At 33.3% G+C, this 23,940-nt stretch overlaps 1 protein-coding gene across 36 annotated transcripts in view; it reads left to right on the top strand.

Moving 5' to 3' along the window:
• The window catches only part of LOC106876215 (roundabout homolog 2), a 1,018,579-nt gene that overhangs the window by 701,087 nt on the left and 293,552 nt on the right, over window positions 1–23,940 (top strand). For all 36 annotated transcript variants that reach the window (XM_089352294.1, XM_089352292.1, XM_089352320.1 and 33 more), the window contains exon 6: window positions 12,626–12,753. In XM_089352294.1, coding sequence (XP_089208420.1) covers window positions 12,626–12,753 — 128 coding nt within the window. The remainder of the gene's footprint in view (window positions 1–12,625; window positions 12,754–23,940) is intronic.

Here is a 23,940-nt window from a genome sequence, read left to right as displayed (position 1 = left end):
ATATATGTATGTATGTATAAATATAGGCATAACTACAGATTCCTGCCCCCAACCAACTTTGGATGATCATAACTTTCAGAAAAATGGATATTTTTTAGTGAAAATTTCTACAAATACGTGTTATGTAGATTCCGAATATACAAAAACTTTTGAGGGAAAGTGTTTTAGGAGGGGGAATTGCGGAAAATTTACCGGCGTCCACTTCAATTCATCGTAACTTTCAAGAAAATAGATATTTTTAATGAAATTTTCTGCAAATATACCTCAGACTATGTAGATTCTGAGAACATAGGAATTTTGGGGGTTACTTTTGAGGACCGTTCACCAATCGGGGGGTGTTTCAGAACAAGTCATCCATATTTATTTCATTTTCTGTTTTGTGCGTTTGTGCATCCGTAGATTTCTACTGAAGCAGCAGGCAATGAAGCTGTCACCAGAAAACTCGTCACCGGAAAACTCGTTATGCTAAAAATACCAGCTAAAGGTCTAAACATTTCTAACAGAAAGACATTGAATAGAATAATTTCCCGTTTGAGCTTTTTTTAGTTACATATATATGTGTGTGTGTGTGAGAGGACTAGAAATCTATGGATGCCCAAATGCACAAAACAGAGAAAATGAAACAAATATGGATGACTTGTTCCGAAACACACCCGAGTGGGGAACGGTACTCAAAAGTAACCCCCAATTGTTTTTCCCCAAAATTTCTATGTTCTCGGAATCTACATAATCCGAGGTATATATGTAGAAAATTTCATTAAAAAATATCTATTTTCTTGAGAGTTAAGATGAATTGAAGTGGATGCCAGTGAATTTCCGAAATTCCCCACTCCACCCCCTCCTAAAACACTTTTCCCCAAAAGTTTTGTATATTCAGAATCTGCCTGATATAACACATATTCGTAGAAAATTTCATTAAAAAAAGCCACGCACCTCCACTGTGTATGTATATATATTTATATACATATGTTTTATGTGCTGGTGCCACATGAAATGTACCTGTGCTGGTACCATGTTAATGCATCCATGTCAGGGACACATAAAATGCACCTAGTACACTCTGTACAGTGGTTGGCATTTGGAAGGGCATCCAGCCATAGAAACCATGTCAAAACAGACAAGCTGTTCGCCTCATGCCAAGATGGAAAATAAACATTAAAGGATGATGATGATGTGTGCACACATACACATGCATACATATATGTATAATCAGAGCTGAGATGCAAACAAGAGGCAGATGCTTGTAAACACAATGAATGAAGTGGCAGGCTATGTATAAAACTAAAAGAGTTACAGATCCGGTAGTGGCTGTAAAACATTTGCCATAAATGTGTCAAGAAAGCATGGTTTGATACTGATAACAAGAATGGGAGAAGAGAAAAAGAAAACAAGTTCTTTATTAGCCAACATCATATCTTAACTATAAAAGTCACAAGATTGTTGAAGACTATCTGGTTTGGTCTGGAATTACATTATATATACATACAACTTAATGTAAAGTTTATGTATGCATTTTATGAACCTATGGGAATGCACCAGCATGGCCACAGCAAGATGGCTATATACAAGTATAATCAGAGTGTGTTATTTCACTTGTAGTTTGAAAAGCACAGATTCTTTCTTAACAGCATTGTCAGTATTTTTGTAATAGTTACATTAGCTGATGTTTTTACAGTTGTTTCTGTTGCTTGCTGTTTTTAGATTTTAACCTTTAGCACACTGCTTTTTCTCTAGAGTTGTTTCCCCTGCCACTGCCCAGCAGCTACAGGGCAGAAAACTCTTACAGTGACATGATACACCTACAGTGTGCTAAAGCTTAAATAAACACTCTTAGGTGTAGTTTTTGTCTTCTAATCGCAAAGATAATCTCAGTTAAATGAAGGCTTTCAGCTCAGTATGTCATGTGGAAACTCTACTGTAAACATAGACATGGCTGTGTGTTAAGACGCTTGCTTCCCACCCACATGGTTCTGAATTCAGTCCCACTGTGTCTTCCACGATAGCCTCAGGCTGACCAAAGCATGTGTCTTCCACTATAGCCTCAGGCTGTCCAAAGCCTTGTGAGTGGATTTTGTAGACACAAACTGAAAGTAGCCCATCATAATATGTATGTATGCATGTCTTCATGTCTGTATTTGTCTCAACTACTGCTTGACAGCTGGTGTTGGTGTGTTTATGTTCTCATAACTTAGCAGTTTCACAAAGAGACCGATAAAATAAGTAAATAAGTACCAGGTTTTAAAAATAAAAAAGTTCCAGGGTCTATTCATTCGACAACAAATTCTTCAAGGAGTGCCCCAGCATGGCCACAGTCATATGACTAAAAGAAGTGAAAGATATACTATGTGTGTACATGTCTGTGTATGTGTGTGTCACACACACACACACATGTGGCTTAGAGGTTAGTGTATTTGGCTCACGATTATAAGGTCATGAGTTCAATTTCTGGCAGTGCATTGTGTCTTTGAGCAAAACACTTTATTTTGCACAACTCCAGTCCACTCAGCTGATAAAAATGAATTGTACCTGTAATTCAAAGGGCCAGCCATGTCACATTCTGTGTCACACTGAATCTCTCTCAGAACTATGTTAAAGGTATACGTGTCTCTGAAGTTCTCAGCCACTCGCACTTTCATTTCACAAACTGGCTGTTCCATTGATCAGATCAACTGGAACACTTGTCTTCATAACTGACTGAGTGTCAGTCACATATATTTCATCTAGAACAGCACCTGACATATTTCCTTCTGCCTTATTGTTGATAGATGTGTGTGTCACTGTCAATATACATATATATATAAACACACATAACCTACATGTCTGTGTTTGCTTTCTCAGTTCCAAGTGAGAAGAAGTATGTTCAATGCATGTTAAAAGAGATTATTTATTTGTATAAGTCAATGATTCACTCCCTAGATACTCAGTTTTGTACATTAAACATGTTTCTGGCTTTTAAGGTTACATATCCTTTAGTATAATAAACATATATTGAGTCTTGCTCTGAAATTAGTCCCATTGGTTAAACCAAAGGGATTTTGGCAGCTCGGAACATGGATTGAACCAAGTAGTTTGGTTTTTCTTAAACATCATCAGGTATCTATTACATCTGCTTACTAAACTACTGAAAGAAAATAGAACAAAATGTAAGCAATATCGTGTGTGGCAAACTCTTACATTATATATACACACACACATATATATATGCACACATATATACACTCATACACATACACACTTACATATATATTTATGAATGAGAGAGAGAGAGATAATATAATATATGCAATATATACATTTCAAACTAGGATGAAAGTTCATTCCGTTTTTGTCATGTACAATGAAGGAAATAAAGACATAATTCTTATAGATATATATCCTACAGTGCTGTCTATAACATCAATCCATCTTTCAATTTGTTTATTAATACCTTGTTTGTAATATTTCTTTGCTTTGATGAGAAATAAGAAACCAACTCACCTTCAACTTCTTAGTCCACGAAAATGGTTTTGTACACTCTTAAACAAATGATAGTCTGAAAGAGTAAGGCCAGGAGATTATGATGCATGCAACACTTTTTCCCAGCTAAATTCTTCTGGCAGGTCCTTGGTGACTTTTGTAGTGTGGGAGCAGGCATCATCATGATTATTCCCATCTTGTGCATTAAAGATGGATGTTTTTTTCTTCAAAGCAGCTTTCAAAGCAGCTTGCAATACACATCAGTGTTGATTGTTTAGTTATTCACCAACAGTTCAAAATGGATAATACTTGGATATCCCACCATATACTCAACATGATCTTTTTGAGATGAAGGCCTCTTCTTGGCTCCTGAACAGGTCAGTTCCACTATTAGTCACTGACAACTACACTTATTGTTATGGTAAAGGATCCATTTTTCTGTTTTGTCACAAGTTACAACTTTGTTTAAAAATGGATTTTGAAAATGTTATATCACATCAATTACCATTGTGGGTTGGTGATTCTCTTCAGACAGGTGTAGCACCAGCTTTCCAACCATTTACAGTCCTTTTAAATTCATGTTTGGCAGTTGAATAGCTAACATTAAAATATTCACCGAATCTCCTAGTTGTAATGAAAGGATTAACTCTAACAATCACATCAAGTGCACCAGATTGAGTCCTTTTGGCTGTCCACTCCTTGGCTTGTCCTGTAAGCTTAAAACCCCATTTCCAAAATGAGAAAACCACTTTCTACACATTTTTTTCACTTAACCTTTTAGCATTCAGATTACTTTGTCAAAAATGTTGTTTATTTATTCACATTTGTTAAAATTAATCATCTATTAACTTGTAGCTTCAAGATTTTGGAGATGTGTTTGTTTATTTTTAGATTACCATTGTGGATTAGGTATAAGAGGCTGGATTTGCCTAGCTTCAGCGTAAAACAGGTAGAATATTTTGGCCAGATATGGCCAGGTTTAATGCTAAAGGGTTGAAACATTAGGACCATAATTGTTCTGAATGGATTTTGCTACTGCACTAGCATCGACACTTTTATGAAACTTTTAAAGCAGTTGGTTGGAACATGGGTTTTTGCTGCAAGCTATTTTAGCAATAAATTTTGCTTTATTTGAAACAAAGGTATTACTAAGCAACATAAAGAGATAATATGATAATAAATCCTCTTTAATATCTTCAACTCAAAATCAGAATGTACTGACATTCCAACCTGATACGTGTGTGTGCATGGTTTAGTGGTTAGGATATTTGGCTCATGGTTGCAAGGTCATGAGTTTGACTCCCAGTGACATGTTATGTCCTTAAGCAAGACACTTTATTTCACATTGCTCCAGTGCACTCAGCTGACAAAAATGAGTAGTACCTGTATTTCAAAGAGTTAACCTTGTTACATTCTGTATCATGCTGGATCTGTCTGAGAACTACGTTAAGGGTACACATGCCTGTGGAGTGCTCAAGCACATGTGTGTTAATTTCACAAGCAGGCTTTTTTATTGATAGGATCAACTGGAAGCCTTGTCATTGTAACCAATGGAGTGTCTGTGTGTGTGTGTGTATACATATATATATATATATATATATATATGTATATGTATATATATATATATATATATATATATATATATATGTATGTATATAGATATATATATATATATATATATATATATATATATATATATATATATATATATATATTTATATATATATATATAGATATATATATATATTTATATATATATATATATATATATATATATATATATATTATTTTGTTTAAAAGAGTTCCAACACTGTCTGTTTTTTATGTTTTATTTATATTCCTGCAGAACCAATGCGGGGTATAGAATAGGGAATATACAATATATAATATAAAATAAAATAAAATAAAAATGGATGGCACCATGAAATAAAGTATTGAATGTAGATGAAATATTGAGTCTGTTAAAGTCTGTCATACCGGCCACGACGAAGGGAAATAGCACTGAAACTCGAGTCGCCTTTATATATTTATATTTATATATTTGATCCTTTATATTGAACACTCAATATTTCATCTACATTCAATCCCTATTTCTATGGTACCCTCCAGCTTCTCTTTCTCCTCACTACTTTCACTGCAAAACATTACACTCCCACACACACACACACACACACTTCTCCACCTTTTCATCTCCCTCTGGCCTATTCCCACAACTCAAACATCACTATTTCCTCCAATAACTCCCTCAGGATTCTTTTCCACTTTAGCAGATTGTTCCCTTCCTGTTTCCTTTCTCTCACCTGGTCCATCCCCACTCTTATAGCATAGGATAGCCCCAGACACTTCCTATACAACTCATGCAACCCACCCTTTCCATTGTGTCCCCTTCTTTTCCCCAGTGATTCCTGGCACTAGTCCCTTCCCTTTTCCTTGTTATCTGTCATACTCCCTTCACCCCACAATTTGTACACACTCTCCTACTCCGTTATTCTCTCCTCTACCACTTTATAAATCCGTTCCTCTCTTCTTACTTAACTTCACTCACCCACCCACCCTATATCCCACATACAGAATCATCTGCAAAGTCTTCAGTGTTCTCCATCACTTACATGTTATATGGTGATCTTCATTAGTGCTGGTGCCACAAAGAAAGCAACTAGAAACTTTGTAAAGTGGTTGGCATTAGGGGTTCTAATGAATAAAGAAAATGCTTCTTCTGTAAAATACAAACACCAGACATTCTTCAAGAAAATGTTTTGTTGTCACTGAGTGGCTGTGTGGTAAGAAGCTTGCTTTCCAATCACATAGTTCCGGGTTCAGTCCCACTGTGTGACACATTGGGCAAGTGTCTTCTACTGTAGTCTCAGACAGACCAAAGCCTTGTGAGTTGATTTGATAAACAGAAACTGAAAGAAGCCCATCCTATATATATATATATATATACTAGCAGAAATACCCGGCTTTGCCCGGGTTAAAGAGAATAATGAAATCTAAAAACGCCATCTAGACTACGCAACCCTCAACTGTTAGTAGCTATGATACCATATTTCTACATTAATAACTCTCCAATCCATGCCAGCATGGAACATAGACATTAAGTGGAATGCCAGTCTCTCATCTAGGAGGGCCTTGAAATCAATGTTACCAACTGGGGACTATGTGTGTCGTAGTGATAATAAAAAGACCCAAAGGAGGTCTGCAACGAAATAATTTTACTTAACACTTTGCAAGTGAATCAGTGGAGGCAAAGATGCGTCTCATTTACTTGACAATTTATGCACCACATTGAAGAAATCACAATGAAAGTATATCTGAAAGGGTAGTCTTACACTGTTGTACCGTTGAATTACAAATAATGCTCATCTGTTATGTTCGGGTTAAAATTTCATCAACATCAAAAATATATGAATTTTCATGGGAGTTATGGCCGTTATACATAGAATATAATTTCCAAATTTCATAAAGATCCGTTCAGTACTTTTGACGTAGTTTTGGATAAGAAAACAAATGACTAATGTGTATGTTTGTGTGCATGTGTTTGTGTGTGATGGGTGTATATATGTATAGATATCTGTATGCATGTATATATATGTATATATGTTACATGTACATCTATATATATATATACATCTACACATGTGTATACATATACATATATGCATATAGATCTATATCTATATATATATATATCTATGCATATACGTGTACATATACATGTATATGTATACATATACATCTATTTCTCTCTCTTTCTCTCTTTCTCTCTTTCTCTCTCTCTGAAAGTATCGAAATGTGATTGTTTCAGTTAGTGGAATAACGTGTACATATACATCTATATGTATACATATACATCTCTCTCTCTCTCTCTCTCTCTCTCTCTCTCTCTTTCTCTCTCTCTCTGAAAGTATCTGTCATTACAGTATCGAAATGTGATTGTTTCAGTTAGTAGAATAGTTTCATTTTTAAAGTGAAAGTATTTGACATGAGTGTTTTTGTTTCACTTTTGACACGTAATACTTAAATAATGGAGGAGATATTATGTTGCTGTGGGCTCGAACTCTGGAAGAAGTTAAAATTTTTTTTTGACTAAAACACAACTGGAACCCTAAGTAAGGCATGTGTAAAATTTGAATGAAATTGGTTGTGTAGTTCTCGAGTTTTAGGGATTCACACAGACAGACAGACAGACAGACACACATTCTCATTTTTATATATATAGATAAATATATGTGTGTGGGTGTGTGTGTGTGTGTGTGTCTTTGTATCTCTGTTTGTACTCCCACCATTACTTGACAACCAATGTTGGTGTACCTACATCCCGTAACTTAGCAGTTGGGTAAAAGGAACGATAGAATAAGGTAGTGCTCCAGCATGGCCACAGTCAAATGACTGAAACAAGTAAAAGAACATGTAAATGTGTTTATACACATACGCCTGCTTATATTCCTGATCAACAATATATTTACTTAGCAATAGTTTTTGATAATTCCCTATATTATAGACAAGTAAGTTCACCATTTTCATAGAAACCCAATCTACATTACAAATACCCTGTAGACCTATGATATGCATTCCACCCTGGCAGCTTCACTAATATTATCTGTCCAATACGATATAAGAAAGAGAATGACTGTTTGAAATATCTCAAATAGTTCAATCATCTTTGTAATACTTGAATGGTCACATGAAACCAAGAAACTCAGAAGTAGCATTGGAACAAACCATTATCATTAAATGAATAAATTCTACTGTTGTAATTACTTTTCCTTCAGATATATATACATTAGCAGACAACTCACACCCCTATATATATATATGTACATGTGTGTGTGTGTGTGTGTATATATATATATAGAGAGAGAGAGAGAGAGGAAAATAAAAAATAATAATAATAATAATAAGGCAGAATGGATTTCTAACCAGCTTTCATTGCATGGCAAATTTTCAAGAAGAGGGGAAAAGAAAATAATGTTTTTTTACAAAAATATAAGAAATATATAAAAAAATAAATATACCAATATATTATATTGTCTTTGGGCTTTTAAAGTTCAATGGTAATCCATGTAGATAATTGTTAGATAGATTAGGATGCATGGAATTAAGAATGGTGTTGTGTTTAAAAAAGACTGAGAGTTTATGTGTTACACAGGAAGTGTGGTGTCAAAACAGGAAGTGTGTGTAAGGGAAGATTCCCTTCTCGTGCCTACCCATTGAAATACATATAAATTTACTTCTTGTTTCTCTAAGAACAGACATAAACTTCCTGTTGACAAAGTGTCCAGAACTCCAACTAAAGAGTATGAAACCCACAGAATTGTCTTCCCTTACACACACTTCCTGTTTTGACACCACACTTCCTGTTTAACACATAAACTCTCAGCCTTTTTTAAACACAACACCATTCTTAATTCCATGCATCCTAATCTATCTAACAATTATCTACATGGATTACCATTGAACTTTAAAAATTCAAAGACAATATAATGTATTGGTATATTTATTTTTTTATATATTTTTTATATTTTTGTAAAAAACATTATTTTTATTTCCCCTCTTCTTGAAAATTTGCCATGCAATGAAAGCCGGTTAGAAATCCTTTTTAATCCTCATTATGCACATCTATATTAAAATATGCTTTCAGTTTAGCATTCTGCCTTATTATTATCATTATTTTTTATTTTCCTATTATTTCTCCACGTGCGGTTAACACAACTCCACCATTTACTTATATATATATATGTGTATGTATATATATATATGTATATATATATAGATAGATAGATACACACACACGCATTTATGTATTTGCTTTGCAAGACTCTTGATGTGAAATTATGGGTTGACACAGATATTGTTATTCTTGGGGATGGACTATTTTTGCTAAATAGATAGGGATACACACCACAGAAAGACAAAATGGAATAACCAAAAGAAAAGGAGACACATGCGCAGAGAGTTGCTGAAGAGGTCAGAGGATGTGTGAAAACAAAAATTTGACAAAGAAACTCAAATAATAATAATGATCAGTACCAGACAGTGGCTCTCAAGGCTTTTGGCCTTAACTGACTGAAAATGTTATGTATATTGTTTTGTCTTGGTATAAAAGATGAGCTACAGCAAATATTCTGCTCAATACCACAGATTTGCCTGTCGGTTGTTTGACTTTAACCACTTGAGCATGTCCCTTGGTGGCTGATGATATTTGCATCTCTGATCATGGGCAGAAGTAGTAGGGAAGCATTATACCCATGTGTTGAGAGGAATTCTTTGGAATTTGGTTAATTTACCTCTGGAAACATGAGTGTTTCATTCAACATCCTTATTCAGGGGCCTTTTTAGCTGTATGGGATACTCAGCTTGAAGAAAATTCTGACTGGGCTCCACCAGCAAGATCATGCCCTGTTTATATTGACATGAGATCACCATGTCGGGCACATATGGTTGTTATGCATGTACCTAGTGTACCCTTATCAAACGGGTAGTCATGACTGGTATATTGGGCTTTGTATATTTTACCCCTGTGTCACTTTGATGGCATGCACTGCTCTCTCCCTCAATAATAATAATAATAATAATAATAGCAAGAGCACTCAGAGAGCGCAAACCTCTGCCAAGGCAACACCACCATCCTCTCAACGATTAACCAGAGATAATTTTTAAAATGATAATATCTGAAATAAACTCAACTGCTCTCACAAACATGAATACTAAAAATGAACCCGACCGCTCTCAAAAATTAAGTGAAAGAAAAATAATCAAAAATCCTTGTCCAGTACTGGATCAATCCCAAAATCTAATCAGCTCATGTCAATCATGATGCCAAAGATCCCTGAAAGTTTTATCTGAATCCATCCAGCGGTTCTTGAGATATCTTGCGCACGACAAACATACATGACTGGAAACAATACCTCCACCTTAGCGAAAGTGGAGGTAATAATAATAATAATTCTGAAATGAAGATCAAATATATAGTATATGTGTTTAATTGCCAATAATGACCATCACCAAGTATAGCTCATTTAAGTCATTAGACTGCAACCATGCTGATGAAAATTTTGCTGAATGAATCAACCCCAGTTCTTATTCCTTTTTTTAAGTCTGGTACTTATTTTGTTGGTCTGTTTTGTTGAACTGCTAAGTTATGGGGATGTAAACACAACAACGTTGGTTGTCAAGCAGTGGTAGTAGTGAGGGACAAACACAAACATAAAGATACACACACACATATACACGATGGGCTTTTTTCCGTTTCCACTCACAAGGCTTTGGCCAATCGAAGGCTATAGTAGAAGACACTTGCCTAAGGTGTCATGCAATGGAACTGAACCCAGAACCATGTGGTTGGGAATCAAGCTTCTTACCACACAGCCCTACGTATATATATATTTAATTGGCATTTATTGAATAGATCAAGGCAGATCAAAGTGAAGCACACTTCTTATTATGGCTAGACACTATGACACAATTCAGCAGATAAAACAATTCATTCAGTTAGCAAAATCCAGAGTTGTATGGTATCCTGTAAATCTAAGAGTAACCAAAGTCAATTGGAACTTTAAGTGTGGTGTAATATAATAATAAAACAAACAGATTTTATGGTATGTCTACAAATATTTCATTAAGAAATTTTACTGTCACATTACATCATACAAGTAGACATGTATTGACGTGCAATATCCATAAGATTATGCTGCATTTTCCTGTTTTAATTATTGTATAGCAGAAGATTTGAGAGATTCTGTGTAATGCTTTGTATAATCATATGGATATTGCTTGTCTATACATGCCTGTTTGTATGATGTTACATCACAATAAAATTTCTTCATGAAACATTTCTGGATATACCATAAAATTCATTTGTCTATTTTTGAGGTCGTTTGGTTGGTTGGTTGGTTGGCTTCCTTCCTTCCTTTCTTTCTCAAATGAAGATCAAGATCTCAAAAAAAAAAAGGACACAGTACATAATGCAGAGTATATATTCATTTGTTACTGATGAAATATCTTACAATTGTATAATTGTGATTAGTATCTTTGAAAAGATACTTATATATTGGAACAGTTGTATAATTGTATTCATTCTTCATAAATGTATCATCATCATCATCATTTATTGTCCCTTTTTGTATACTGGCCTGAGCTGGACTATACAACAAGAACTGATACACCATAGGACTATGCCAAGCTCTAGTGTCTGCTTTGGCATGGTGTCTTTAGCTGGATGCTCTTCTTAATGCCAACTGCTTTATTGAGTGTTTGGGGTGCTTTACATTTTGTGGCACTAGCACTAGTGATGTCACTAAGTGTATAATATTGAAAGAGGTGAAAGTATTATAGAGGGAGAAAAAAGGTGTGTGTGTGTGTGAGTGTGTATTGATTCAACATGTTTTTCCATGCTAATATGGCTTGGATGGGGATTTGTTAGAAGTAAGATTTTTTTGCCCAGATTGTGTTTTTGTTGCTAACCCTTATTGCTTTTTTTTTTTTTTTACAAGTAAGGGAATTTTTATTTTACATGTCTTTAGAAACCTCAGAGTAACTGGTTGTAATGACAAAAAGGAATGTAACCGTAATCATTGTTTCACTCAAATGATGACAAAAAAGAAATGTAAAAATTCATACACACACAAACTTGCATGTGCGCGCGCACACACACACACACACACACAAACAAATTTCTTGCGGGTTCTGCTTTTCTAAATTCACTTTCAAGGCATTCATTAGCCCTAGGCTATAGTAGAAGATATGAAAGGTGCTGTGCAGTGGGACTGAACACATAACCATGTGATTATAAAGGAAACTTCTGAACTGCACAGCCATGCTTACACACATGCAATCTTGATATTGTAGCCTCAGAAAAAATTCATAATTCATATGAACTTTCATTGAGCACTTTGGTGAGAAATACCTTGCTGAACCTAATTGAGATACATGCTGTGATGTATATGTGTTTTGTTACTGAGTATGCATTACCTATGTACACACTTATGTGTGTGTGTGTGTGTGTGTGTGTGTGTGTGTGTGTGTTTGAGCATGTATTTATATATGTTTGTCTGTATTGATAACAAACATTTGCCGTTATGTAATTACATGTAAGTAGTGCACGTATGATCACAAACACATAGAAATACACATTTTCTAATTAGTTGTATGTGTTGTGTATTTATTACAGATTTCATCTGCTGGATAATGGTAATTTGCTGATTGAAGAAGCAGAAGTTAGTGATGATGGCTTGTACATATGCCAGGTGGAAAATTCAGTTGGTGTATCAGAAGCTGTTGCAAAACTCACTGTGCATGGTAAGTGTTTCTTGGATATAGTATTTTACAGATATGTGTGTAATATGTAATATACACAGACATATAAATAAATATTGGTATATATATAAATAGATATATGTTACATACATAGTTCAAGTATGATATATTTATGAGCACTTATAAGTATGTGTGTGTGTGTGTGTGTGTGTATATATATATATATATATATATATATATATATATATATATATATACATATATATACCTACATATATATATATAGCTATATATATATACATATATATGTATGTATATGTGTATATATATATGTGTGTATGTGCATATATATTTATTTATACACACACATACATGTATATATATATTCATGTCTGTGTGCGCATGATATGTTTATTTGCATATGTATCATCATTTATACGTCTTCTTTTCCACACCTGGATGAGTTGGATGGGATCTCTTGAGGCAGTGTATATAATAAAAAATACTATAATGTATAAACAAATGTATATATATTTGTAATGGAGAGATATATTCGCAGTATATACATATACTGTAACATGCATTTATATTCTGTATGAAAATATAATGTATATAATGTATATGCATGTAGATAGATGTGTGTGTATATATATATATATATATATATATATATATATATATATATATATTTATATATATATATACCCACACACACACATAATTGAGCACACAGGTGCAAAACATCATCATTTAACATCCACTTCCCATGCTGGCATAGGTTGGATGGTTTGACTGAGGACTGGCAAGCCAAGAGGCTGCACCAGGCTCTATTCTGATATGGCATGGTTTCTACAGCTGGATGCCCTTCCTAAAGCCACCCACCCTATTCACAAGCTTTAGCACCTGCAGACTTCAGTCTCTTCCTTCCAAGTTGAAAATGCAGCTCAAAGGTCACTGTTTTAACACTGTTGTCAAGATCCAGAGCAAATCGCAGAAGGTCCTTGACTCGCTTATGGGAAACAACTTCCAGGTCAGATTCCAAAATTCCAGGAACATTGGGACCAATGTATTGCTGCACAAGGCAACTATTTCAAAGGAGACAATGTTAAAACTTAGGTAAATAAGTTATTTTTTATTAAATATAACTAGTCTGGGAACTTTTTGATACCACTTCGTAGATGTATACGCAGGGTGCGGTGAAGAAGACTGTCATCTAAATTACACAAAAATAAAAATAACACTGACATCTCATTTTAACAGATATATTTACCAAAATTACATAAAAATATCTTGAAATACTAAAGAGTAAATTTATTCAGTAAAATCGCCATTGGCTTCAACCACCTCCTCCAGACGACTTTGGAATCTCCTGCAGCTCTTCTGGATGGTCTCCTTGTTTAAGTTGGTGAATGCTGCCATAATCCTTGCCTTCAGTTCATCTTTGGTGTTACAAGGATTTTTGTTGGTCTTTCACTCAACTGCGCCCCACACATAATAATCAAGAGGGGTACAGTCTGGAGAGATAGGTGGCTAGATGTTAGGGATTATGTGGGATTATGTCAGACAGCTATGACTGGATTTTCCTGCTTGTGTGGCATAGTGCAGCGTCTTGTTGGCAGACGTAGGGTCTTCCAGCAGCCACTCTCTTGACCCAGGGCAGTAATTCCTCCTCCAGGCATTTGATGTAGGCCATTGTGTTGAATTTGTGTGTGTGTATATATATATATATATATATATATTATATATATATATATTATATCATCATCATCATCATCGTTTAACGTCCGCTTTCCATGCTAGCATGGGTTGGACGATTTGACTGAGGACTGGTGAAACCGGATGGCAACACCAGGCTCCAGTCTGATTTGGCAGAGTTTCTACAGCTGGATGCCCTTCCTAACGCCAACCACTCAGAGAGTGTAGTGGGTGCTTTTACGTGTCACCCGCACGAAAACGGCCACGCTCGAAATGGTGTCTTTTATGTGCCACCCGCACAAGCCAGTCCAGGGGCACTGGCAACGATCTCGCTCGAAAATCCTACAGGAGCCAGTCAGGCGGTACTGGCAACGGCCACGCTCAAAATGGTGCATCTCATGTGCCACCCGCACAAGAACCAGTCCAGGGGCACTGGCAACGATCTTACTTGGCTTGCCGGGTCTTCTCACGCACAGCCCATTTCCAAAGGTCTCGGTCCGTAGTCATCGCCTCGGTGAGGCCCAATGTACGAAGGTCTTGCCTCACCACCTCAGCCCAGGTCTTCCTGGGCCTACCTCTTCCACGGGTTCCCTCAACTGTTAGGGTGTGGCACTTTTTCACGCAGCTATCCTCCTCCATTCTCACCACATGTCCATACCAGCGCAATCGTCTCTCTTGCATGATATATATATATATATATATATATGATATATATATATATATATCATCATCATTGTTTAACGTCCACTTTCCATGCTAGCATGGGTTGGACGATTTGATTGAGGACTGGTGAACCAGATGGCTACACCAGGCTCCAATCTGATTTGGCAGAGTTTCTACAGCTGGATGCCCTTCCTAACGCCAACCACTCTGAGAGTGTAGTGGGTGCCTTTACGTGCCACCAGCATGCAGGCCAGTCAGGCGGTACTGGCAACAGCCACGCTCAAAATGGTGTATTTTACGTGCCACCTGCACAGGAGCCAGTCCAGCAGCACTGGCAACGATCTCGCTCAAATGCTTTTACACGTGCCACCAGCACAAGTGCCAGGAAGGCGACGCTGGGCACAGGTGCCAATTATATTTAAACAAAAAAAACTTTTTTTCAAATGTATAGACTGCACTTAGAAGTGCTCAAGATATTTGAACTTCAGGCATTAGATGAATATGGAAATGAGAGTTAAGTTAGGCAAATCAATTCACATATAATAATACATATATTCAACGATAAACCCAATATTCATAAATTTTTTTAAATATATTTAATACATCAAACATATTAAAAATATATAGATATATAAATATAATAAAAATATATAGATTTATCAATACATTAAAAATATATGAATATATAAATATATTAAGAATATATTGAAAATATAAATACATATATAGATAACTTACAGACTAAAAATGATACAATAGAACTGGATAGAAAGTTAAGAGTCCAGAAAAAGTTTAAGAGTCTGGAAAAAAAGTAAAACATAATAAGTTTGAGTATTAATAATCTGATGGCTGTTTCTGGAGGTCTAGTTGTCCAGTCAAATAAAGGATATTTATATCCATTATTGGACACCACTCTTTCTTCAGGGAAAAGTAAAGTACTAGAGAGATTCACATTTACAGCATTTTCATGATGAAAGTTAACTACTGAGTGATCTTATAGAGAACTATATATATGAGGACAGGAAGTAGAAGTGTTTTAGAAAGAGTACTGGGAAGAGGAGATACAATGTGTGGTAAAATAAAGTTACTGATGGTTCTATAGGTAGATGGTAAGAGGAGGGGAGTGTGGTTTAAGTATTTAAAATAAATTTCAATGGGTGAGGAAGCTGGTTCCCAACTATGTCCTGAATCATCAAAATGTAAAAAAGTTGAGTAAAATCTATGCTTACAAGAGTAGATGGCATCAGAAAATTCATTTACTTCTGAGGAATTGTGGAAACAGAGAATGATTAGTGATTCTTTTATGCATAGTCTGCATTTACCTATCCTTGTATTGTAAGGGGAAATCTTCTCTTATTATAAACCAAGCTAGTGTATATTGTATATTTTGTAACTTAAGATTATGTATTTATGTTGCAAATGAGGTCGAAAATTTGTATTTTGTCTTAGTGATGGAATGTAAGTGAGCTCTATAGCGTTGGTGTATATAAATATATGTGTATGTATATATATGTGTATATATATATATATATATATATATATATATATATATATATATAAATATATGTATATATATATATATATATATATATATATATATATATATATATATATATATATATAATATATGTATATATATATGTATATATATATATATATATATATATATATATATATATATATATATATATAAATATATGTATATATATATATATATAAATATATGTATATATATATAAATATATGTATATATATATATATATAAATATATGTATATATATATGTATATATATATATATATATATATATATATATATATATATATATATATATAAATATATGTATATATATATATATAAATATATGTATATATATATGTATATATATATATATATATATATATAAATATATGTATATATATATATATATATAAATATATGTATATATATATGTATATATATATATATATATATATATATATATATACATATATAAATATATGTATATATATATATAAATATATGTATATATATATGTATATATATATATATATATATATATATATATATATATATATATATATATATATATATATATATATATATATATATATATATATATATATATATATATATAAATATATGTATATATATATATATAAATATATGTATATATATATGTATATATATATATATATATATATATATATATATATATACATATATAAATATATGTATATATATATATATATAAATATATGTATATATATATATAAATATATGTATATATATATATAAATATATGTATATATATATATAAATATATGTATATATATATATAAATATATGTATATATATATATAAATATATGTATATATATATATAAATATATGTATATATATATATAAATATATGTATATATATATATATATATAAATATATGTATATATATATATATAAATATATGTATATATATATATAAATATATGTATATATATATATATAAATATATGTATATATATATATAAATATATGTATATATATATATATATATATAAATATATGTATATATATATATATATATACATATATGTATATATATATATATACATATATATATATATATATATATATATATATATATATATATATATATATATATATATATATATATATATATATATATATATATATATATATATATATATATATACATACACCACTGATAGCTACATGTGCTTATTTCACTGATGTCAGAAAGATTAAATACAAAGTCAACTCTGGTAGATTTCAAACTTGATAAAAGGATGTAACTCTCTTCTCCTGCAATGCATTCACTTTGTCTTACATGTTACCAGTTCTTCCAACCCACAGACCAGTCTGTTGTTATAATTAAAAGTTCTACATATATGTTCTTCTATAGATTCCTTTAAATGTATAACGAGAAAGTATTCGGGATCATTGCTCTAGAAGAATACGTGTAGGTTTAACAATTAATTGTACAGGTGTATCATTTTGCAATTAATATTCTCTCTTGTTAATCACCTATTAATTTCAAATGTGATGATTTATGTTAGATGTTGACCTTTCATTGCATAAGTATTTCTAATTAGATGTTTAATGCTCATTGCTTTAAATATGTTATCACCAACTTAGCTATTGTTTTTAACTCATTAATTCCCACATGTACTGCCGGTGGTTCATTGCAAATTTCACACAACCATCATATGCACATTGGTGGTACATTTTCACAATTTGAGAAAATATTTTTATTCTGTATCTTTGACATGGTTTCAAAGATATTTAACCCTTCAGCATTCATATTTCTGTGTCAAATGTATTGCTTATTTATTCTCAGATATTTTGAATTAATCACACATTATCTTGTAGCTTCAAGATTTCAATGGTGTGTTAGTATATTTTTAGCATGACATTGTAGGATAAGTGTGAGAAGTTGGATTTGGTCAGTTTTAACATAAAACAGGTAGAATATTTGGGCCAGATATGGCTGGATTAAAAGTTACATGAGTGCTAAATAATGATTTCAAATTTTGGTACAAGGCCAACAAATTCAGAGGAGAAGCTAAGTCAGTTATATCAACCCCAGTACTCAACTGGTACTTATTTTATTGACCTCAAAAGGATGAATGGCAAAGTGAGCCTTAACATAATTTGAACTCAGAAAAAGGTGGACAAAATGCCGCTAAGCATTTCACCTGGAATGCTAACAATTTTGCCAGCTCGCTACCTTAGTGCTAAATATTAAAGTTTAATTATGAAATATTGTAAAAATGCAAAAACAAAAGTACATTTCCTTGTAATTGAATAGTATGCCATGTTCCCAGAAATATGTGGAATCACTGGGAAATTCCAGTAACATGTTACTGCAGTTGTTAAATCTGGATAATTAATCTGTATGGTTTATTAATGAAGTTAATTTTCAGCCTTACTGGTATAATCCTTTCAGTTTTCAAACTCAAAAATCCATTATATTGCTTTAGTAATTTAATATCTGCAGTAATGAATAGACTTCGTTTTGTTTATGAAGTCTAAAAACACCAGAACTTATCTGTACTAATCACCATTCTACCAACTTTCAAATCCATTTCATACTGATTTTGATTAATTTTCATCATTTTGAGTTCTAGGTTTCTTAGTCTTCCTTTTCTTGATCAGCTTTGATCATTGGCTCTCCTCTCCAAATGTGTAATTTTGATTCATTAAAAGTGATTGGTTCACTACATGAAGTATGTTAACGCCCACTTTGTATATTGTATATGTACTTAATGATTCCCTTGTCACTACTTTGACAAGCATGGTGAAGTCTGTGCTTTACATGATTGAAACATGTCCAGAGTTATTTCCTGTATTTGCCAAAATATAAATCATAATTGAAACAAAATTTACCAGCTACTTAGTGCTTGTAAGATGAGTTATTCTATTAATATTCAACATAGTGACGGTAATTAAAAAAATAGAAATAATTTATTGAACAGTAATTTTTGGATGATTGAGTGGCAGATGATGCTTTGTGTTGTATTCAGTAACATGGTAACTTAGTAATAAAATGATAGATGGTTCAGATCCTGTATGTGAACCTGTTTCATCTTACTCTTTCAAATTACTGGTTATAATGTCTGATATAAATTAACAATAGGGAAGGATAGTGCCTGTGACCCTTTATAGGGCCTCTGACATTGGTGGGAGGGAAGTGGAAAAGTATTTTCCAAATTGGAGAGCTGTCCTGCATGTTTGCACTAAAGTGGACCTTACTAAAGGCCAAGTGGTAGTGCTAAGTCAGCTAATGAATACACCACCGATAAAATCATAGCAATATTGTCTGAATTTCTGGGAGTAGGAATTAACAGTATTATTGCTTATATATTCAAGCTGATGTTTTCAAGTTGATTATTATAATCACATTTCAGCCATAGACCTCTCTCATCATCTTCAGGTACTTGACATATTTGGCAATGTTCTTGTATTCTGAACTGACCCTCATTCAGTGCATGAAGGTAGACTGTTCTCATTCACAGACAATGAAATGGGAAGAATTTACTATTATGGTTTCAGTACTGGATTGAAATCAATATTGTGAGAGTGTTACCAAATATATCAGGCACCTAAACAAGGCTCAGAAATTCAACAGCTGAAGTCTTGTGGCTATAAACACCAAGATGAAGGCACTGTTTTAAATATGTCAGTGTATAATTGTTCATAAGTTTAGTCATACACTCTAGTATGTGTTGCATTTTTTATTGTTTTATTTTTCTTCTCAAGCACTAATTACCTAATATACAGCTTTAGGTTTAAACCAAACTGAAAGTTAATGAGATTTAGTGTGTTGAAACACTTTTTTTTTAATGTTAGATCCATATTGTTCTCTCTAGGGTTTATAGCCCTAAAATTCTTTTAATGCAAAATAAGAAACAATATCTCTTACAGAATTAATTAATTCCTAGACGATATGGTGTGTTACATAATTTCCCATCAACAGATTCATCTTACTTAGCTGTGCATGTCTGTCTGATGTCAGAATATTTTTCTTTGGTTATGACACATTCATTTGTCAGAAATCAAATTTCTTAGAGAAGCTGCAGAATTCTTGCTGAAGGATGGGGATACTCATGCTTTATATTTTTCACTCTTTCTATCATTGTCATTATATATTATTATTATTATTATTATTATTATTTACATTGCCCTTCCCTTCAATATGTCACTCTTTTTCTTTTATATGTACACACTGCTTTGGTACAACTTCTTCAGATATTTCTCACTCACCATCTTTCTTACACACATATTGACACACTCGTACACACACTCTTTTTCTTCAGATATCATTTATTCGCCCACACTTACAGTATTACACACACACACACAAATAGTGAAGCACACAAACTCTTCGTATGTACTCAAATACACAGATAAACAATTAGACACACTCAGATGCTTTGGAATACTTGAAAACACACAAACTTATAAAAACCTGCACACACATACTATTACAGGCAGACATATTCATAAACACAATATTATATTGCACTCACATTTATAGTGGATTATAATTTATTCTAAATTATCTTTTTTTTTTAAATATAATGGTCGTAAAGAGAGCAAAAACAAAAACCAACTGATAAAGAAATATGAAAGAGTCACAAATAACCAAGCAGCTAAAAAACAAAAAAAAACCTGTTTGAAGCATACAACTAACGAAAGCAAATATCACCTATCTATATGGTTATATGACAATGCTGGAAAATTATAAAGAGAAACCTCAAAATTTCAGAAGCTTCAAAGTACTTTAGTTGTCAAAAAATTTCCTGAGATTTTGTAAGCACAAATGGATTAGATGAAAGACTGAAATGCTATATAACGAATTGGAGAATGTTGTATGTAAAAGATACTGTTATGAGGAAATAACATAAGATCTCATAGAGGAAATGTCAAATTATTCTTTCATTTATTTCACGCCATTATATTTGAAAAATAAGTGATGTATAGCATACATGACCTCGTGAAAAATAGAAACTGCATTTCTGTTAGTTGGTTAGAATTTCCTCAACATGAAATACTATACAATGTTATTGAAAACTGCCGAGAGACATCTAAATGAAGTAAATAAATGAATGTTACAAATGAATATAAATATAAATTTAAAAACCATTAAAAAGACAAGAAACTGTAAAGAAAATAATAAATAAATAAAAATGAAAGAATTGGTTCAGCTGACATTTGTGATTAATTTCTCTCAGTTAATAGTTTAGCGGGTATATGTTTTTGGCATTAATGTATTTGGTCTAGAAGACACAAAGAATATAGAATTTAGGGTGATACTGATCTTTCTACTGTGACATGTAGCTTTTTTTCTTAGTGTGTGTATGTATATGTATGTATGTATGTATATATATATATATATATATATATATATATATATACACACACACACATATATAGATATATATATATATATATATATACACACACACATATATATATATATATATATATATATATATAGTTGTGGCGTGCAAGAGAGACGATTGCGCTGGTATGGACATGTGGTGAGAATGGAGGAGGATAGCTGCGTGAAAAAGTGCCACACCCTAACAGTTGAGGGAACCCGTGGAAGAGGTAGGCCCAGGAAGACCTGGGCTGAGGTGGTGAGGCAAGACCTTCGTACATTGGGCCTCACCGAGGCGATGACTACGGACCGAGACCTTTGGAAATGGGCTGTGCGTGAGAAGACCCGGCAAGCCAAGTAAGATCGTTGCCAGTGCCCCTGGACTGGTTCTTGTGCGGGTGGCACATGAGATGCACCATTTTGAGCGTGGCCGTTGCCAGTACCGCCTGACTGGCTCCTGTAGGATTTTCGAGTGAGATCGTTGCCAGTGCCCCTGGACTGGCTTGTGCGGGTGGCACATAAAAGACACCATTTCGAGCGTGGCCGTTTTCGTGCGGGTGACACGTAAAAGCACCCACTACACTCTCTGAGTGGTTGGCGTTAGGAAGGGCATCCAGCTGTAGAAACTCTGCCAAATCAGACTGGAGCCTGGTGTTGCCATCCGGTTTCACCAGTCCTCAGTCAAATCGTCCAACCCATGCTAGCATGGAAAGCGGACGTTAAACGATGATGATGATGATACACACACACATATATATATATATATATACATATATATATATATATATATATATATATATATATATATATATATACATATATATATATATATACATATATATATATATACATATACACACACACACACACACACACACACACACACACACATGCATATACGTATATAGTGTGTGTTGGGAGTGATACAAGGAATATAAAATTGAGAAAGATTTTGAAAGTTTTGACTACTTTGACATGTGGTCTTCACTACTACTATATTTGGTCTGGGAAGTGCAAAAAGCAGAGATTTTGTTAAATGGTTATGAAAGAAGCAACTCCAAATTATTAGCCTTGGCCTAAATTAGAGGCAGTTATAAAGAATGATTCAATTCCATTTCTTTTTTCAGATGCATACATGAAAATAATCTCTCTCTCTCTCTGTTTCCATTTTTTTTCTATACATGTATACAGTTTCACATTTATAAATAGTGGTTAATGGCAATTGAAATTTAGATATATGTATATTATCATCATCATCATTTAACATGTTTTCCATGCTGGCATGGATTGGACATATATATGTGTATATATACATATGTATCATCATCACCATTTAATGTCCATTGTCCATGCTACAGGGTGTCCACAAATTCTGGTTACATGGGGATTAACACATACTTTAAGAAATTATTTCTTATATTTAATTGTTTATGCTATGATTTTATTTACTCCATGTACCCAGACCTTGTGGACACTCTGTAGTATTGGTTGGACAGTGTGACTAGAGCTGGCAAGCCGGTGGGGCTACACCAAGTTCCAGTCTAGTTTAGCATGATTTCTATGGCAGGATGCCCTTCCTAACACCAACCACTTTACAAAATATGCTGGATGCTTTTACATGACACCACATGGACGTTTTTACATGATGCCGCACAGAGTCTCCTTGAGTACAGCCAGGCATCAGGTGTCTCAGTCCTTTGTCATCTCACCGAAAGGTTCAGCTTCTTGAGGTTGTTCTTCAGTACTTTGTCCATATATTCTTCTGCTGTCCATTGTAGTTCGACATTTTTCTTGTTTAGTAATCATTTCTGGCGGGCTCGCATGTGGGCTACAAAGCCTGCTCTTGATCTGCTGCAGGTGAAGCTACTTCATGTAATGGAGAAGTCAGCCTGTCATGTGCTCTTCTGTATTTTCTCTGTTTCTCCTTAATGGCTGGAATAACAAGCTTCAACAATCAATGTCATTTGT

This window comes from Octopus bimaculoides, chromosome 5 (genome assembly GCF_046866305.1).
Source record: "Octopus bimaculoides isolate indiv1 chromosome 5, ASM4686630v1, whole genome shotgun sequence".
Classification (NCBI taxonomy): domain Eukaryota; kingdom Metazoa; phylum Mollusca; class Cephalopoda; order Octopoda; family Octopodidae; genus Octopus; species Octopus bimaculoides.
The sequence above is the reverse complement of the archived record's forward strand: the minus strand, read 5'-3'. Positions and strand labels throughout refer to the sequence as shown.